The sequence below is a fragment of the Gavia stellata genome, chromosome 25 (assembly GCF_030936135.1).
Source record: "Gavia stellata isolate bGavSte3 chromosome 25, bGavSte3.hap2, whole genome shotgun sequence".
Lineage (NCBI taxonomy): Eukaryota > Metazoa > Chordata > Aves > Gaviiformes > Gaviidae > Gavia > Gavia stellata.
Window position 1 is genome coordinate 5916716 of NC_082618.1, and position 18967 is coordinate 5935682.

An 18967-nucleotide genomic window follows, 5' to 3' on the forward strand; every position below is an offset into this window, starting at 1 on the left:
ATTTTTCAATAAACTCAGGGCTGGGGGAATTTACCAGGAAGAAGATAATTCCCCTGTGGACAGATGTACTTTTACTTGTAGAGGGTAGGCTTATTTTCTACAGCAGATAAATCAAGTTGCAGATCAATGCCTGACATTTTAAGAATGAGAAGATAGACCCACCCTATGACTCTGAAATGCGCTTTCTGAAGGGAGGACTCTTTTTTTCTTTTTTTTTTTTTTTTTCTCCTGACTACAGTGTTTCCCTTGCAAAAATGGATTCTCTACTTATGGATATGATTGAGTTGTTTTTAAAGGAAAATCAAAATCTGGAGGAAACTGATTAATGATCCAAAGGAATATAATGATCTGAACTAATAAAGTAAATGGAAATATTTATGTGCTTTATGAACACTGTACATAGTTTAAATATTTTAAAAGTTAATATTTACTTGAAATGGCATGTTATTCTCTTAAATCCTCTTGGTACAATGACGGTTAAACTTACTAGTTTTGGTACAGAAGTTTCGTTTATAATTTTATAATAAAGTTGGAATGTGATTTAGTTAACCTTGGTTTCAGACTCTGTTACCAACAGGCTAGGAGAAAGCAGACATCCTACAGCTACTTCTGAACTTCGACCAGAAGAGGCTTGGGATACCAGGTCCTTAAATATCATTAGCGGGTGGGGTACAAGTACAGAAGAGGTTGAAGGAGAGAAGTTAACTGAGAACACTTTTTAGCAGTACAATCTTAACTTTGTGAAGATTACAAAGGGGAGAGCACACTCTACGCTTGAGCCTGAGGGAACCAGTAAACTGGTCAACTCACTTGTCCCTCATAAGGTACACGTGCACTTGGCCTACTCATGCAGAGTTAGTCAGCAAATGCACACTGTCATTTGCAAAATAGTTACATTAAAATGAACCCCTATTTCTAAAACCTACCCATCTTCCTTATTTCATTAATATTCAAGTACTTACTTGCAATAGTTCTGAACAGCTTCAGAGATGGAGGTCTCTCAACTACCTAAAAGATCCAGCTGGTAGAGTTCCTTTCTCAGCTTTTACTTGTTGAAACATGAATAGCAGAACACATGAGCAACATATTTTAGAAAACAAACAAACACTCCAAGAGGGTGTTTGGATAATGCTACAGCAGTTGCTATAATGGAGGCTTGTTTGATGTCCCAGTTTTAATATGAAAGCTATGGCAGAGGTATAAACTGCTGCTGGATGTTAGAAGACAGGAAAGAAAAGCCAAAGCAGGAGAATGACACATGTCCTTCATGGGAATTGTAGCCATGCAGCAAAATGATCCTGGCAGTACAGCCAATATTTTCACATATTTGGTGGTCTGTTTTCCTGTCCAGGCACAGAATAACCTTTGGAAAATAAGTCCTGACAGCAAAGGAGAAACTGCTTCAGTTTTATTTCTTTATCTATAAAAATACCCAAACTTTAAAAACCCAAGGAGACTAAAGCACCACCTAGATAAGTAAGTGCAGTGGTCTACATTATGGGCAGAAAAATGGATTCAGCAGTGACATTTCTTCAGAGAATTGTTTTAATTAATTCCAGATGGTTATGGCTATGGATCTTTGTAACTACCTCTGATGGACTTGGGCATTTTCTTTCTATCCACATCTCCACAGAGGAATCTCACCATTTCTTCCACCTACCTAGTTCTCAGCTGTTCCCTTCAGGGAATTCTTGTGTCAAAACTGGCCAGCTGCCCCACAATGCTAGCATGGGGCTACCAGTCTCCGCTTCCGGATGCATTTCCAGATCCAGTCAGGAGACACACGCTTAGCACCAGGATTCTCATCAATGTCCCCTATGACATGCGTTGCTGAGGCTGTGTCAAACTCTGGCACGAGATCCCCATCATAGGCTATAAAGTACCGCCGGATTTTGTCAAAGTCCTTCACAGAGGGCGATAGGTACAGCTTCACACCAGTGAATATGTCCAGCAGTGCCTGCATGTTGTGAGAGAGGACAAGAAGGACAGGTTGGTAAAAACATTAGATTGGTCTGGAAATTGCACGAAATTCTTTGAGGCGTGAACGAGTCCATTCACAGCTCCCAAAGTTATCATTCTAATCCCATGCCTAATAACTGTAAACTGCTCTTTGGACCACCATTAAATCATACACAAGAGCAACACCCGTACAGTTCCTCTGAAAGCCAAAGCCAGATGTTACAGCTGAACAGTGCTTCCCTAGCTCAGGAGAATTATTACCCCATTATTCCCCTTGGGATGATGCTGATGTGGTCCAGTAAACATGATCTTAATGTCTTTGTCTTTACAAGCTGATGCTTCTTAGTTAAAAGTAGGAGAACATAACTGCACTGGGAGGGGACTTGCTGTTTACATCAAAATAGCTACTCCAGGCTTATCAGGTAATTATAGCTCATCATTGATTCTTAATCCACTCCTACGATTTGCTGCACAATGGGCTAGAAAGGACATTTCTCTCCCTTTACAGTTCCCAACTCTTCCATATGCAGCACTCAGGAAGTAGCTGCTCAGCAATCACAACGCTTTGTGGAGCAGGACATTATTGGGTGAACAGAGTATTGGCCTTTAGCATGACAAACCCAGTTACATCAGCTCTGCAGACAGGAAAGAAGAGCTGCAGCCATCCACTTCCTTTACAAGGGGGCTTCTTGCTGCTATTTCTGCCTTTACATTTCATTTTAATTTAGGGTGCTGCTATAGGAAGATTTCAAAGACTTTTCCAGATGGAAAGCAAAAGTGAACAGACAACTGAAACTGCTTCAGCTTCCTCCCACCCCAAAGTGGTTGCTGTCCAGCTGTCCATACCTTGTTTCCATTGTCATCCATCTCAGATGCTTTTCGCTTCTCCCCTCGTTTCTCCTCTGATTTTTGAGGGGATCCAATGACTGCTTTGCTCTCTAAAAACAAAAACTTGTCTCATTTGTGATCTCTGTCCAGATACTGGTTGTTTATTAAAGTGGGGGGAGAAAAGTGAAGAGAGTAAAAGGGAAATGTTTCCCCCCCCCTTTTCTGGAAAAATCCATGAATTAGAATGTAACTAGTAAGACACATTTTTCTACTGCAAATGGCATGGGGCATCTTCCTGCCCTCAATTCCAGGACATTGCTGTTCAACTTCCCTCCTTGCTGTCACCACACTGTCTTTTTGAGACTGCTCAGAAATTTGCTTCAAGTTATTCCCCGGTGTCAAAGCACTAGTGAAGCAAACTCATTTCACAGCTTTGCAATTTACTACCTGGAAATCCCCTCCATCCAGGTGCCCCTATTATATGCATGAATTTAATCCAAATAAAATCAAATACTGGTTCATGGCCAAAAATGTCTAACCAAGGGGCATGTGATCTGCAGGAACAGGAGCAGCAGATTTGCTGTTCAGATCAGTCATACAGTCTGCTAAGGACCTTGATCTAATAAGATTAAAAGGGACTGCAGTCCCAGAGAAATCACTCCAAAGTAGTTTTGGTACGAACTATGACCGAAACTCTGCTGCATTCAAGATACCTGTTGTAAGCAGCATATGATCTCAGAGAGCTTTTATTGTCTAAATGAGTGGCCTAAGCACCAACCAAAACAGCATCATCAAGTGCTGCTTCCATCTTTTCTCAGTCCCAGCACACCTCAGAGCTGTGGCTATTCAATCCGTGCTATGAATAACGCAGGCCAAACCAAGGGTCTAACCAGCTTTGCCCATTAACCCTGACATGCCATGAAAGCTGCCATGGGATCTTCAAGCATCTGACAGAGGGCAAAGATCCAAAGCCAGCCTGCCCCAAATGCAGACAACACACCTAGAGGCTCCTCTCCCTGGAAAGCACCATCTTACCTTCTGGCTTCTGGGCTTTTGCAGGTGACTTGCTTGGGGGAGTTTTAATAGTGCTGTGTGGTGTGGAAGACCTGGAATTTCCCTCATTCTCTCCACTGCTGCCAGCCGTGGACTCGTCTTCCTCCCCAGCAACAACATTGAAATCAGCCTTCTCTTTGGAGAGTTGGTACAGCTCCTGTCCCACCAGAAACAAAGCATTGCCTTTAACCGTAGCAAAACCTCTGACATTAGACACGAGCTGTAATGCATGGTCTCCTCTTGTTTGTGTCCCCCTCCCAAAGTGTTTGCTCATATGCTTTTTCTTCCTGCACCTCTTTGTAGCCATTTTCCTGTCACCTTTGTTCAAGCTGTCTGCATTCCACCCAGCTGCCTGACATTAAGGGAAGCCATACCGGGAGGTACGAAAAGCCATACTCACATCATCTGCTACAGAGCAAGACAGACTAACTCTTCAGAGCCTGGCTCCCTAGCCTGAAAAATGAACAATACCCATTGCTCACTCAGGGAATAGTCTGTCTGAAGAGGGTATTTTACCTTCCTCTCCCCTACCTGCACAGGGAGCCAGAAAGACTGCTGGGCAGCAGGTGGGCTGAATCACTCCTTGCTTCAGTGGCATAACAAGCACATCTGCTGCCAGTATCCCTGTAGGCAGTGTGAAGACAGCCCAAATGACAGTAACTAGACTGAGAACAGAGCTCATCATCAACAGTTGACTTACTGCTGGGGTTGGCAGCAAGCCAAGTGGTTTCTATCGGTAAAGGAGGCGTAGAAGCTGCGTGGGGTGGGTGCAGCCCCAGGGGTCCTGGCTGACTGCCATTTGCCCCCTGCGTCCTGGAACTGGGCCAGGCTGCCCTTAGTCCCTTCCCAGATGCCTCCCCCAATCTCAGCAATTAATGGGGGACTGAATGACCATAAACACTTAAGAGAATAAAGGTCACCTCTTTCAGGAAGGAAATTCCTCACCATGAAGGCTGTTACAAGAGCTGATACAACTAGCTGCCAGCACAGACTTTCCTGAAAGTGCACAACACAACAGCTCAAGAGACTCGAGAGGCCCCATGAAAGAATAAGATTCACATCAAAATAATCCAGCAAGCAGCCTGAGCCTAGAATAAATGGAAAATGTAACATGCCATCATAGGTACCAGTCAGCAGGTTATCTTCACTACATACCCTGCTATCTGAATTTGTCTTTTTAAATATAGGCTGTTGTCAGAACTCATTCTCAAACATGCTGCAGAGGTACTGCGTTAACTCACCTTAAGCTGCTGGAGATTGGTGGCTGTCTTCCAGTCTTTGTCATCTCGAATGCGGGTGCAGCGAGGGAAGCGAATGGAGATCCCATCTGCAGTGTGGGCTTCAGCTTTAGAGAATTCAGCCCCGGTGATCTCCCACACTGGGGCTTTCTAAATACAATATTGAGGAATTCACATCACATTCCTGTGTTCTCTCATGAACTAACTCTAATGCAGCTGTGTTCCTCTACCTCTACAACCCCCCCTCCCCACCCCAGCACACAGAGTTCCATATACATAAACTTACCTTCTTGGTCACCTTAATTAGAAAAACATCTGTTTTTTTCAGCAAGTCAGAGATCCTCAACTAATATATAACGCCTATTTCTAAATAACACCTTTTCTATCAGACATACATGGCACAAAGCATACTGATAAATTTCGTAAAGCAATAGCAATTTTTGGGTTACAGTTGTGCTTCAACTGTTTTAAGTCAGATTTTTCATGCCCCAAATTTAAAGTAAGTTCACTTCTGGAAGGGATTTAATGCACAACAATACTTCCCAGAAGTGCTGCAGGTATGAGCTCTTCATGAAGCCTTTAGCCTCAAACGCACCTGCAAGATTCAGAGATAAAAACTTGCACTTAATTTCCTGTTCCAAGTATGAAGACTAATCTGTAACAGAGACAATTTGTACACTGAAATGAAGTACAGTAGATTGTTATATCAGGGCTGGAAAACATAGTTAGATGACTATGACAGCACTTACCTTTGGATCTGGGACAATGAAGTCTGGGTAGTAGATTTTGTTGATTTTTAGCCACCTTGGAATTTTACTAGGATCCTATTAATTAAAAGCACAAAACCAAAACGATAGCAATTATTATAATATATGAACCTATTCCTACAGAAGAAGTTGCTGAAAGATAACCTAGAAGTAGATTAGCACATAGGCATTACATTGCCTTTGTATGGATGAAACTTGCTTTAGCCTGCAGAGCAAGGTGCACTGATCTGCAGCAGTTTCTCCTATCTAATCACAAAAATTGTCTGTAATACAGCTCTCAATTACTGTCATTCTAAATGTAAAACAGTAACATTGTTGCTCCAATTGTAATTCATATAAAGCTACACATTTTTAAAGATTCTACAACCTTGATGCAAATGGCTTTCAGGTTATCAAGTAAATATTAAAATTCAGCTCTCTGTTTATATGTCAAGTCTTGAAAAATAAGATTCCTCACCTAAATAAATCACTCACAAGAAGTCTTAACTCCAACATGTCTAACCACAAGAAAATAGTCCAACTTGAGCATTTCTCACCTGTAGCCCCATCTAGTGACTGTCTTCACCAATTGCAATATGCCCAAAAAAATGGTACTTGCTCTGCTCTTCCCAATAAAATTTTGTCTTAGCAGGAAACAGATGGTGCCTGGCTTCCCACTCAGTGTCTGAGTACAAATCTGAGGCAGCGACTCATCTTCGGGAGCTGGCTGCACCTACATCTCATTTGTGTCAGAGCAGTTTATCTGATTTAACTCTAATTGAGCCGCTATTCATTCCCAGAGCACTTCAGTGCTGCATTTAGCCAGCACCTCAACTGTAGCTCAGCAGGAAGGGTTTTACCAAGCCCTTTGCTGAGCGTTCCTTTGATCGCCTCCGTGCCAGAGCCCCGCTCACCTTGCTGATCTTCACCATATCCAGCTCTGTTTGCAGACGCGCCAAGGTGGCATCATCATGGCCACCGGAACACTTGGTCACAGTGCACCACTTCTCACTCTTGGGATCGTAACAGCCCATGAGGAAGATGGACATCATCCCACCTGCAGGAAGGGAGAGCAGGGTGGGTCACATCTTCTACAGGACAAGCCACAGCTTTTCAAGAAGCAAAGTAATGAACCAAAACCCTTTTCCATCTTCGGGAGTTGAAGAGTCTTGGGCTTGTGATGGCTTCACAGCATGAACCCCCATATACAAAGCTGAACAGAGAGCCTCTACACTGCACAAGAGCCCAGCGCAAGACCTAAGGCTAACTCACAGCCCGGCATGTGATGGGCTGCAGCAGACAGTCACTGACTGCTACAGCCAGTCTCACTCTGGCAGGAGACCAAATGCTACAGGAGGCCTGGAATGGGAGAAATCTTGAGAGTTTTCTGAACTGACAGATCTCTGACTTAAGCCAACTCCAGAGACTTACCTTTACTGCCTTGTCCATAGAAAGCTCCCAGCACCACCAGGTCTGCTGTGTCAGCCATTGCACCCTCATTCAGGTAGTCCTTTTTCACTTTCAGCCAGTGTCGTTTTCCTGGTTCATAATTACCCTGTGCAAAACAAGGCAAGAACCCCCAGTCAGAAAGGAGATCATCTGGGAGACAGCTATCTCCTCAAATAGCCCTTGCTTTCATCCAGCTTAGTGGTACAAGAGCACAGCAGCGCTCAGATATGTAAGGAGCAACCTGAATTGGATGTCAGCATTGACAAGAACCCAGTGATGTTTCAAGGATGCTCAACCTTGTGTGCTTCATCCACAGACCTGTCTGTTATTACTCCCCGATTCCCAGTATACACCAGTAAAAACTAAATGTGAACCTGCCTTTGTATCTTTCAACACCAGCCCTTCCAATCCCTCACGGATGACTCGGGTGATCATATCTGCCAGATCTGAAGCTTTCTGAAAAGGAAAGGAATTGTGGTAAGCTCAAGACTGTCAGAGGGCTGTGGTTTTCAGGCTTTCTATTTGGAGCAGTGGTGCCCTAAAACCAAAGCAACTGCAGAGAGATGAACGGGTCATTTCATAAAATAGTTTTCCAAGGAGAGTCCCATACATGTTCTCTTTGCTGCATGTCCAGTGACTAAGCTGGGAATACATCCCAAGAAGAGAAGGGTTGGTTAGTTAAAAAATTCTCCTCAGAGATGAGGTAGCCACACTGATTGTGTCCTGAATATATCGCGTATATGCAAGATCAGATTTTCTCAGCCAGCAGCACCTGCTTACTTCTCTATCCAACTGGCTTGGGACCCATGCTTTTTTCTTCTTCCCAAAATGCTTTCTCTGCCCCAGATGTCCCACATTCTCCACCAAAACCAAGGTGCTACACAAATCAGTAGCAGTGAGGAAAAATAATGGGAAATAGGGCTTATGCATAACAATCAAAGGAAAAATTGAGCATGCTGCTGTCTAAATGCAGTTTTTAGCACTCAGGATGTATCTGTGCTACAAAAAGTAGGGTTGTTTGGCACTGGAAGTTGCCAGTTTGGGTACTGAAAGCAGTCTAGCTCCCTTCAATCATACTTCAGTCTTCTCTAGACAACTCAGCATCGCACAGTACAGACTAAGTTACAACAGGCTTTACCTCCTCCTAACAATGTCAAAGTTACAATGTTTACAAAATCATCAAGAAGCCAAAGAAAGAGATGTACAATTTAAGACTATACTGAAGTGGCTGTAACCGAGACCAGAGGTGAGCACAAGCATGGCCTTCTCAAACGCTAGCTCAAGAAGTCTTGCAAACAGACCAGAAGCAGAACCGTTTTGACAGGCAGGGAGAAACTGCTCTATTTGCAGCCATAATCATAAAAAAGGCCATGTGGTAAAGGAGCAGTGACGTGTCCAGAGTGCTATCTATGAGGTCACCATGCATGCTATTTTAACACTGAACTCACTGTGACATGCTTCATCTCCGAGAAGAGGATCCGGTTTGGGATTTCCACCATGTTATCGTGGAGAAACTTACGACGTTCACACAGAGGCCTAACAAGCAAGCAGTTTCAACATGAAGTACCAGTCACATGAACATTGAGAAAAGCTATTTAAATAATTGAATGATTTATCCTACAGAGTTCCAGAAAGGGCAATCAATTCTTCCTTTCCCCCAGGAAGTAAATTATAAAATAGAAGATTTGTGTGAAGAGTGCATTTAGTTTCAGAGGATACAATATGAATTTCAGTTCACTTGAAATGCAGTTAATCCTGGTATTTTGGAACTGCAGAGCAAGATGGAGCTCCATAGTGATGCTCCATAGCACAGCAAGGATTCTCCCATGCTGTCTTGATTTTACAGGTGTAAATGGCCAATCTTAACAGCCAACGTGAACTGCTCCCTCGGCAGTCATGGTGTATTCCAGCACGTTCACGCTGGGAAACCTGTCAGACTCTCACACTATGCCAGACACATACCTGTCCATCAGGCTGATGTCATTGAAATAGATGCAGTCAAACACAAACAAGCAAACGTTGGCGTCTTGGAAAGCAGCTTTCTGAAAGACAATTAAAAAGAAATCTGCTGTTGTAGCAAGCAGCAATACAGAGTTTTAGAAAAATAACAGAAACAAAAGGATGTATTTTTATCTCCATAATCTTCTAGTTATAATAAGCTTAGGCCTCTTCTAAAAGAGTATTCTGAGAATTAAGATTAGACTGAATGTGTCAAAGCACAAACTAAGAAAATAAAACATGCTAATTTCCTAGTGACAGGGAAATAACGCCACAAGTATTAATGACTTTGGGCAATGTAACATCCGTCACTACTGCTGCAACAAAAAAACAAAAAGCAGTCTAGAGACTGCAGATTAATGGCTACTTTAAGTTAAAGCACTTACAATTTAATTTTCATTTTACTGTCCTTTTTCTCACCACCATTTAGTCTAGACATAAGCACTACATAATACTCACATGGACTAAATACTCTCTGCATCATTCTGGCCTTCCAGTCTGCCCTATGTTGCTACCAGCAATGACAAGCAATGACAGAATTGCAAGATTTTCCAAGGGTTTTTTAATATTTATCTTGAGCTGAAGTTTTCTTACTGTCCTGGTAGTGATCAGGTTAATATAAAATGTATTATATTAGAGCAGTACCGTTTCATTAATATCAGCCTTCTCAGGGATCTTATTTTTCCCCAAATGCTCTAGTAAGTACCAGATCTCCTAAATTATCCTGTGACAAACACACTAGCATGCGATCTGTTCAATTAGCAGAATAACAGCCTCCAACCACAAAAAATGTTTTTTGTTTTTTTTTTACCTTGTGCACACCAAGAGTCCCAAAAGGAAGTGGCTTGCCAGTTTTGTTATCAATCAGAAGAACTTCTGAATCCAGGATCATACTTTGCCCACCAGGGAAAGCCTGGGGGATGAAGTCCTTAAAATGGGCTACCTTGGGAAAAAAAGAAAAGAAAAATATGTCTGCTGGCTGAAGAGATGGGACTCACGCCAGTGCAGATGTTTTCTCCAGAAGCATGTCTAAGGCACGTGTAGGCGTATCTGCACTAGCTTTATTTTCTACTGTGGTACAGACAGCACAGTCTACAAATAGAAGAATGAGTCTTGAACAAATATAACCAAGTCACCCAACTGGCATCAAGCCTCCCCAAATGCAGTGCATAAAGAGGACTCTAAGGTAGATAGGTTAACCGTAGTTTCAAGCTCCTAATGTCCACCAAAACTAATTGATTACAATTTTATTGAGTGTTGTTCTTCCAGATTCTGAGTATGTACAATTAGAAAAAAGTCTACAACAGAAAGTATCCTCCCCATCTAGAGAAACTGTTGTGAAATTCAGTCGTGTTTATAGAGGAGCTGACACAACAAAAGAGAGAGTTTATAGGTGCTTACTTTGTGAGGGAGGACAGGTTTGAGGCTTCTGCTGAAGTAGTTGAAATTATCTCCATTTTTATGGACCTGCACACGCTCCCCATCATATTTGATCTCTGCGTACATGCCATTTGGGCACTTCTTCATCGCATACTCAATTGACTTGCAGGCTTCAGCCTTAGAAAGGTGGAGAGAGAAGTTCCAAACAAACTCAGCTGATACATTTAAAACTACCAATTCCTTTGTAACTCTTTCTTTCCAGGGTCTCCGATATCCAGTCCAAGTTTTCCTTAATTACTTATTTACTTAGAATCATCTGCATATGCCCAGATAATTATAGCTTTTCAGTGTTTATCTCCTCCAAATACTTAAAGGTGTAAGTACTACGCCTTTTGTAGGAGTGTATTTAGCCTGGGAGTAAATATTTAACTCTGATTTATTCAAACAAAACCCAAACTTATTTGAATCTCAAATCCAATTAAAAGCTTACATTATTTCCAGACAAAGGATCAACTTCTGGAATGACAGCAAGCAAACAAGCAAACAAGAAGGTCACTTCTGGACTGAAAGCAAGTCAAGATTTTAGCTTCTACAATGTCACTGAAGCTGTGAGTACTGAGTACACTGAATACTAGCCTCTTGCAGGAAAACACTTTATAAAATGGCATTAAACATAAAAATCAGCACTGCATACTCTATTAGCTCATACTACATGTAGTCATTTATCAGTCTACTGATTCTTAAAGGTGAGGGTCTCTGACAGTACATAGGAGGACTCCATCTCTTGCTCAGCTGAAGGTTATCATTGCAGGGGAGCCAACATTACCAGCATGGGCTGAACCGGGGTCATCAGAGAGGCCTGCACACTGAGGGTTCGCTTCAGACCTGGCATCTTCTCAGCCTCTTGCTGGTTCTTCAGGACTCGCTCTACCACATCCTGGAGGTTGCGTGATGCTTTGAACGCCTCGTAAGCATTGGGATCCAAAGCATCCAACCTTTAACAAATTGAGGAGAGGAGGGAAACACGGATCAACCTCAGGTCTGCTGCTCTTGGCTTAGGAGGCTAATGCCCACTTCTGGTTTTATCTCATAATGAAAGGTAAGACTTACACATGCTTTGCTCCAGCGTTCATTTTCAAGTCGTGCTTAATTAGCCTGATGATGCATTTCAGGTCGTTGCCCGTACATCTGAAATGCAAGAGAAGATTAAGAGATGGTAGACACTTAACTGAATTACCAGCTGAAAAAAAGAAACTAATCCAGGCCTCTGTAAAACACGGTCCTCTCCCCTTCTGTAGGGTTTAAACTCAGATGAGGACACATGTTACTGGTGACATCCTAGAGGCACAAAAGAATATCCAAAAGGCTTTTTAGCATCTTTATGTTTGAATGCCAATATTAATTCTGCCTCAGTGTTGACAGACCTTCCAAAATTCACTTAATTAATGCATTAAGAGTAAGTGACAGTAACATCCTCAACCTCAGATCAACCCAAACTGAGCCAGACCAAGAATCTTCAACATGTCTAAATGGCTTGAAGGCTTTTCCCAACGTATCTAAGAACAGCAACTTAATTAACAGCTAAGTACCATTAGGGTAGTTCTGCAAGCCACTTGTTTAGTACTGATCGAACAGTGTCTTGACAAGCAAGGATGAAATTCTCTGGCATGAACAGAAGAGCCATACATGTTCTCCATGGCTGGTCAGCAGCCAAGGTGTCTTAATCAAACCACTAGTAGCAGTTTACAGATGGTTAAGTTCAGTCCCTGGGACTTAGGATTAGTTTTTCACCTATTCCAGCTTATGATATGTAGATAACCACTCCTAGTTTTAGGGTAAACCTTCAGAGGCCGATTACTTTCCTTACCTGCGAGTGATATGTTGCAGCACACTTTGCTGGTCATCTTCCTTAGTAAGCTTTGATAGCTGGATTAGGAATTCATCTACCTCTTGGATGGTCAGGAGACTTTTGGCTGCTGGAGGACAAGACTTGCTCTGTTCAAAGAAGAGGCGTACGGTCTCGGAAACATCGCCCTGTCTCCAAAAACAAAACAAGGGTGTGGATCAGAGCTATGGCTAGAGAATGGGGATGCTACTGGGGATTCAAGATGGTTCCAATAAGTAGGATAAAGCACAGGAATGGTGCTGGGATCACATGAAGGAACCGCAATCAAACATTAGAAAAAAAGCTGCCACGACACAGAATAAAGCTTATCAGCTGTTTCATTTGCCAAAAAAAAAAAAAAAAGGTAAAAGTACCAATATCATCTCATTTCTCTATTTTTCACTGCTGCAGCATCACAGACCCTTTATTTCCTCAGGATAAATCCACTTGTAAATCCAAGGATCTGAAACAGTCTAGTGATGTCACTAGAAGGCAGTGTATACCAAGGCAATAAACAGAGGTGAAAGAATTATCTTCATTATCTAATTCGCCCATTTTCTCCACCTTGCAATGAATCAGAATTTGTGCATAGTCAATTACCAACTCCTATGCACAGGAATTAAATGCACACATGTAAGCACTTGCAATTGTATGAGTGTAGCTTAATTGTATGAACCAACTTAAGCTCACAGTAACAGATCTGTTAATTGAATCACAGGTTTTGATGTGTGACGTTACAAAAAAAGTAATATAAATCAGTTACATAGGAATATGTTAGGCAAAGCAGTTTAGACAAAGCGGATGCACCCTAACTTGCCTAGATATTTTAGTCTTGCTTTCTAAAGTTTTGCAGGTGAATTCATACCTTGCTTTCTCTTCAAATATTATTTTCTACAGGTTCCAGATGGCAGAAAGTCCTATGAAAACTGCTCAAGAAAAAAAAAAAAACCAAACCAAAACTCCCATACTAACAGCCAAGCTAACAATCTTTCTGATAGGAGTAAAGAAAAAAATACATTACAGAATTTCCATGTCAAGGGACTGAACAGCAGAAATTAAGAGAACTTCTGTCTGTACTCACCTGTTCCAGGTCCCGGACCATTTCTTCTTGGCTGCAGTTAAAAATCCTACTAAACAGCTTTACAATCTGCTTATCGTTCAAGTTGTAAACAATTTTAATGACGCCTGGTAACAGCAGCTTAATGGTCAGGTATACGTCACCATGAAAACCATCTGGAAAAAAAAAAAGCACAGGCCATTAGGAACTGTCACAATTTATTTTCATGTACAGGCTCTGGTTGTTTGCACCCATTAGCCTAACCCAGGGAAAAAGACCCCGCAGCTGGGGCTTCCTCTTTCCACCATGCTGTTCTGCTTCACGTGAAACGAGATTTCTCGGGGGAAACACCCACAATTGTCCTCCAAATCGGATCTCAGCACTAAGTTTGGCGGCACCTACAAACATTCCCCACAATCCTAGACTGAGACATTATCTAAATAACAAATTCAGATAAGAAACAGTTCATTTTGCAAATATTATTTCCATAGTTCATAAATCACCACAGCACACAGCTTGGACTACACAGCAACCAGATTTTATTTCACCCTTGCTTTTGAAATAACACTTTGAGGTTGATTTTGAGAGGGCTTTCATACACTGAGAATGCCAAGCAGGAATCATACCTCCTCCAGATCCCTTCTTCAGAAAATCCTGGATGATCTGCGTTTTCACGTTATAGCTAGGCTTTTCAGCAACCATGGCACAGAGCTTCCTGAACTCTCGCAGCAAGCAGTCTTTGTGCTTCGGATCACATTTTTTTGCAGATAGGCTAGACTTGTGGGAAGAGTTTGCAGAGACATCTTCCGAATTCTTTGGCTTGGCTGCATCAAAGACATAAGAAGTTGCTTTTTTAACAAGTGGTGCAGACTTTGAAGTTGAAGCTACCTCTGCCTGTCAAGCTGAAAAGAACAATCCTAGTATGCCAGCAAAGCTTCAGAACTGAATAATGATGTATGCTATGCCAAAATTTGTGACTTTAAATTTTAATTGCCATTAAAAAAATTTCTATTTTTTCATTAGTTTTGCTCTTCACAGAGCAAAAATTCTTCACAGAATTTTCTGGACCTTAATTCCACCAAAGAGGATTAAACCTTGGTGAAAAGGAATTCCCACTGGCAGATGCTTCTGGTTTATTTCTACTTTACAGGACTTCGCCCTTCACAGCAAGATGCTTTCCTAAGATAATTTCTAAAATCATAGTCATAGAATGGTTTAGGTTGGAAGGGACCTCAAAGATCATTTAGTTCCAAACCCCCTGCCATAGGCAGGGACACATTCCACTAGACCAGGTTGCTCAAAGCTCCGTCCAACCTGGCCTTGAACACTTCCAGGGTTGGGGCATCCACAACTTCTCTGGGCAACCTGCTCCAGTGCCTCACCAACCTCAGGGTGAAGAATTTTTTCCTTATATCTAATCTAAATCTACCCTCTTTCAGCTTAAAGCCATTACCCCTTGTCCTATCACTACATGTCCTTGTAAAAAGTCCCTCTCCAGCTTTCTGGTAGGCCCCTTCAGGTACTGGAAGGCTGCTCTAAGGTCTCCCCAGAGCCTTCTCTTCTCCAGGCTGAACAACCCCAACTCTCTCAGCCTGTCTTCACAGGAGAGGTGCTCTAGCGCTCTGATCATCTTTGTGGCCCTCCTCTGGACTCGCTCCAACCGGTCCATGTCCTTCTTGTGTCGGAGGCCTAAATGGGGGAAAAACATCCCCACCCCCTCTTCTGTCACAACACTAACACCCCTACACATTCTCATCTCTTCGGCTGTGTACATGGTAAGGCATGCTCTGGGTGGTTCAGGGCCACACGTCTGTGTCAGGTCAGTCAGTGCTTACACACTGACTGTCCTGCTGGCAGCTGTTTCTCAGGACAAGCTGCCGAGGAATAACAGTTTTCCCTTCCATGAACACTGCAACTGGGAATCCCTCACAAACAATTTTTTGCAGATTTTGCGCTCCACGTGGGTTATCTTTAGTCAGTTTGATTGAAATTGGCCAATGGACTAAGGCAGTAGTGGAGTCAGCCTGACAACGTGGGTTACTGCATAAACTTTCCTTCCTTGGGAACACTAGAAACTCAAACATCAGATTTTTCAAGACTGACAGCCTAAGAAAGCACTAACAATTTTTGGCAAACCAGATTTTAAAAAAGTAATTAAAACTAAGCCATCTTCTATAGATAAAAAACTACTGATCTGAGCCAAGTTAAAACACCTCTGATGCTGATCTAAGAAGAGAAAGATTTCCCAGAAGCAGTTTCTTAAATCCTACCTGTGAAGCCAGAGAACTTCTTTGGTGACGGAGTGACGAGAGCTAATGGATCTTTTGTAGTTATCTGTCCTGTGGCAGTGAGCTTAGCTTGGACTATCACTTTTTTCTTCGGTGTATTTGCAGCCTTGGAATTAGCTTCTGTAAAACAGCAAAGTTCAAACCAGCAGTCAGAAATAATCTCATACATCCCTCCATGTATTATGTAAGATATATTGTAACAAACAAGTCTCAACAGAACTAGGGACGGAGGAGAAAAAAAATGAAGGAACATTTTTCAGGTATTGAAAGTTAAAAGATTACATAATTTAGTAAAGATCATGGGAAAAAAGCTGAAAACAGAAACTAACTGATGCCTCCTCCTGGGGTTTCTCTGCCCGTGTCTGCATGTGAATTAAATCACCTAGACCTTCGCCATAATCAGCTGTGACAAATGAATTAAGAAGCGTTACTGTAGAAGTGACTACTTCTTCCCTTTCCTATAGGGCTGAGACACAGATTTGAGCCGCACTACCCACTGTGTCACTAGGTCATACTAATATATCAGTGAGGATTTCGTGGTAAAGGCATGGCTGTGTGGCAATCAGTGGCATACCTTGAAAATTAGTAAAGTAGAACAGTGACCCAGATGCTGCCTTGTGTCTCACCTGAGATATGCTTGTTGATTAATTCTTTCTCCCCATCTTGTAGCTCTTCCCATCCTTCCAACTCTGTGATGTCTTCAATTTTCTTGGTGGTGGCCCGGGCCTTATCTAGCTTCTCAAACATGCACTTCACATGGTACCACTCCTTCATGTCCCCGCCAGACTCCGTGAAAGGATTGGGAACAATCTTTCCAATGCGCACCATTCCTTTCACGATCTTCTCCTTGCACTTCTTGCAGCCTGCCGTGCCACGCTTGGCATAGTCTACGCAGTACCTCTGCTCTGCCATGTCGTCTGCAGCTGTGCAGGTTTGGCGAAGCCAAGTGTCCAAAAGCAGGGAGAAATGCAAAGCCCCAGCACCACCACCCTGGTTGCTGCCTGTGGACCGGAGAGATGCACGCCGTAATAGCTGCTGGTACCAATAACTGGAGGTGGCTCCGGAGAGGCCAATACAGCAAAGGTAGGCTCTTGGTAAGGAGACCTGTGTATGGGAGGAGAAAAGTCCTGTGCCCCTGCCGAGTGCCCGGGCAGCCTGTGATAGTGTCCTGCTGCCTGTCGGCATCCAACCTGCTCCGCGTCTGCTGCAAGCGAGAGAGGAGACACTGAGCCATCCCCTGGCCGCCTGTGGGCCCTCTGCCTTATGCCCGGTGCGGGACACGGGGGCTCTCAGAGCCCTCAATCCCCACTCCTCTCTCCCAGGCCTGCCCCACAACTGCCTCCCCATCTGGGACCCGGTCCCCCAGCCCTCAACGGCCTCCATCGCCACCTGAGCCTGCCCCCCAGGCCCCGATCCTCCACACGCCCGCGCCGCAGCCCTCACCCTCAGGCCCCCCAGCTCCTTCTCCCCTCACACACGAGCCCCGTCTCCCCCAGCCCGCCCCAAGGCCGCTTTCCTGCCCTGCCCGCGCCGGCCCAACCGCAGCCTCCCACCGCTACAGGCCCCCGCCTTGCCCATGGCCGACCGCCGAGGCGAAGGGCTCACCGAGATCCTCACGGCGCCGCCATTCCTCTCTCACCTCGGGCCGGCGGACGCGACACCCTCCAGCCCTCACTTTAGGCCGGAGCCGCCGCCACCGCCGCGCCTTTAAACGCGGCCCGCAGGCATCCGTAGAGCACAGCGCATGCGCGCAGCGCCGCGTCCCACCTCTTCCGCCCGAAAGTGGCGCCCAGGTCGTGCGCGTGCGTGAAGCGGCGTTGCAGGCGGTTGGCCCCGCCCGCGCGGTGCTGGCCCCGCCCCCGAGTGCAGGCCCCGCCTCTTGCTTCGCGTCGCCGCGCGCAGGCGCGGGGGACTGTTCGTCGCTCCTTGCGCGCGGCTGAGGGGATTTCGCGCCGTCGTCCCGCGGGCGGTTCTCTGGGAGTGCTGTGCTGTGCCGTGCGTGTCCGGGTTTGAGGCGATGCTCTGTTCTCCGCCTCCAAAATCAGCCGTCCGAGAGCACTACGTCAAGTTGGTACCGGTCTGAGGCAATGCCTTATCCCTGGCTTCACCCAGTCCGCCCTCCAAGGGTGCTGTGCCGTGTTGGTGCGGGTCTGAGGCGCTGTTGTATCACCCACCCGTGAAAATCGGCTCTCCAAGAGTGCTATGCAGTGTTCACGCATGTCTGAGCTACTGCCCCGTCCCCAGCCTCATGAAATTGGCACTTTAAGAGAGCTATGCCACGTTCGTGCAAGTTCGAGGTGCTGCCACATCACCTGGCCTTCAAAATGGGCCCTCCAGCAGTGCTACACTATACCTGCACGGGCTTGAAGTGCTGCGCTGTTGCCTGACCGCCTGAAATTGTCCCTCCAAGAGCCCTACACCGTCTTTGCATGTGCCTGAGGCGCTGCCCTGTGCTTGGCCTCCCAACACAGGCCCTCCAAGAGCACTCTCCATGTTTGTGCAGGCCCTGAGGTGCTGCTGTATCACCCCAGCCCCCTGAAAACAGACCTTCGTCCCAGTACAGATGGGCACGTGCCTGCAGTCCAGCTGTTGGCTCTCCAGTGGTGGCAGCCGTCCCTGTTTCTCTGATGAAAGTGCTGTTGCGCTGTGCCAGGAGGCTGCTGAAGAAGCTGGAGTGGATGCCATACATACCACCAACAGGATTCCCACCTCCATCCCAGAAAAGGATGCTGTGTGTGTTGTCATGGCTGGACTGTCCCTGACCTGCTTTGCTATACCTCAAGTATGAGTATGAGGCATAAGGTACAGAATTTGCTTCACCAGCAACATGTCTGTCTTTTTTCTGGCCTCCAGCTAGTTGCAAGGCGAGCTACAGACAGTCTTCCTCTTTTTCTCAGCACAGCAAACTCCACCAAAAAAACACACTATTTGGAGCTGTGGATGAGCGTAACAACTACATCTGGTCACAAAACTGGGATGAAGTCCATGAGATAAGCGTTTCTGATCAGTAGAATCTGGCCATAAAGCAGTCACTCTGCATTACTTTGCAACACTTTACAATTGCAATACTTAGCTCTGGGACAACA

General features: G+C 44.5%; 1 protein-coding gene across 2 annotated transcripts; it reads right to left on the minus strand.

The window, feature by feature from the left end:
- Positions 1 to 1522: 1522 nt before the first annotated feature.
- LIG3 (DNA ligase 3) lies at positions 1523 to 17072 on the minus strand. 2 transcript variants are annotated; one of them, XM_059829241.1, is made up of 20 exons: positions 16508 to 17066; positions 15864 to 16001; positions 14220 to 14417; positions 13618 to 13769; positions 12519 to 12685; positions 11762 to 11839; positions 11478 to 11646; positions 10673 to 10828; positions 10083 to 10214; positions 9236 to 9315; positions 8722 to 8809; positions 7652 to 7729; positions 7256 to 7379; positions 6739 to 6881; positions 5828 to 5902; positions 5082 to 5228; positions 3823 to 3997; positions 2806 to 2897; positions 2343 to 2345; positions 1523 to 1957 (listed from the first exon to the last, which is right to left on the minus strand). In XM_059829241.1, the coding sequence occupies exons 1-20, from the start codon at positions 17064 to 17066 to the stop codon at positions 1724 to 1726; spliced, it is 2988 nt and encodes a 995-aa protein (XP_059685224.1). In that variant the 3' UTR covers positions 1523 to 1723. The 2 variants fall into 2 exon arrangements, with proteins under 2 accessions (XP_059685224.1, XP_009808744.2); XM_009810442.2 differs by lacking the exon at positions 2343 to 2345 and having other exon boundaries at positions 16508 to 17072.
- Between the last annotated feature and the right edge of the window lie 1895 nt (positions 17073 to 18967).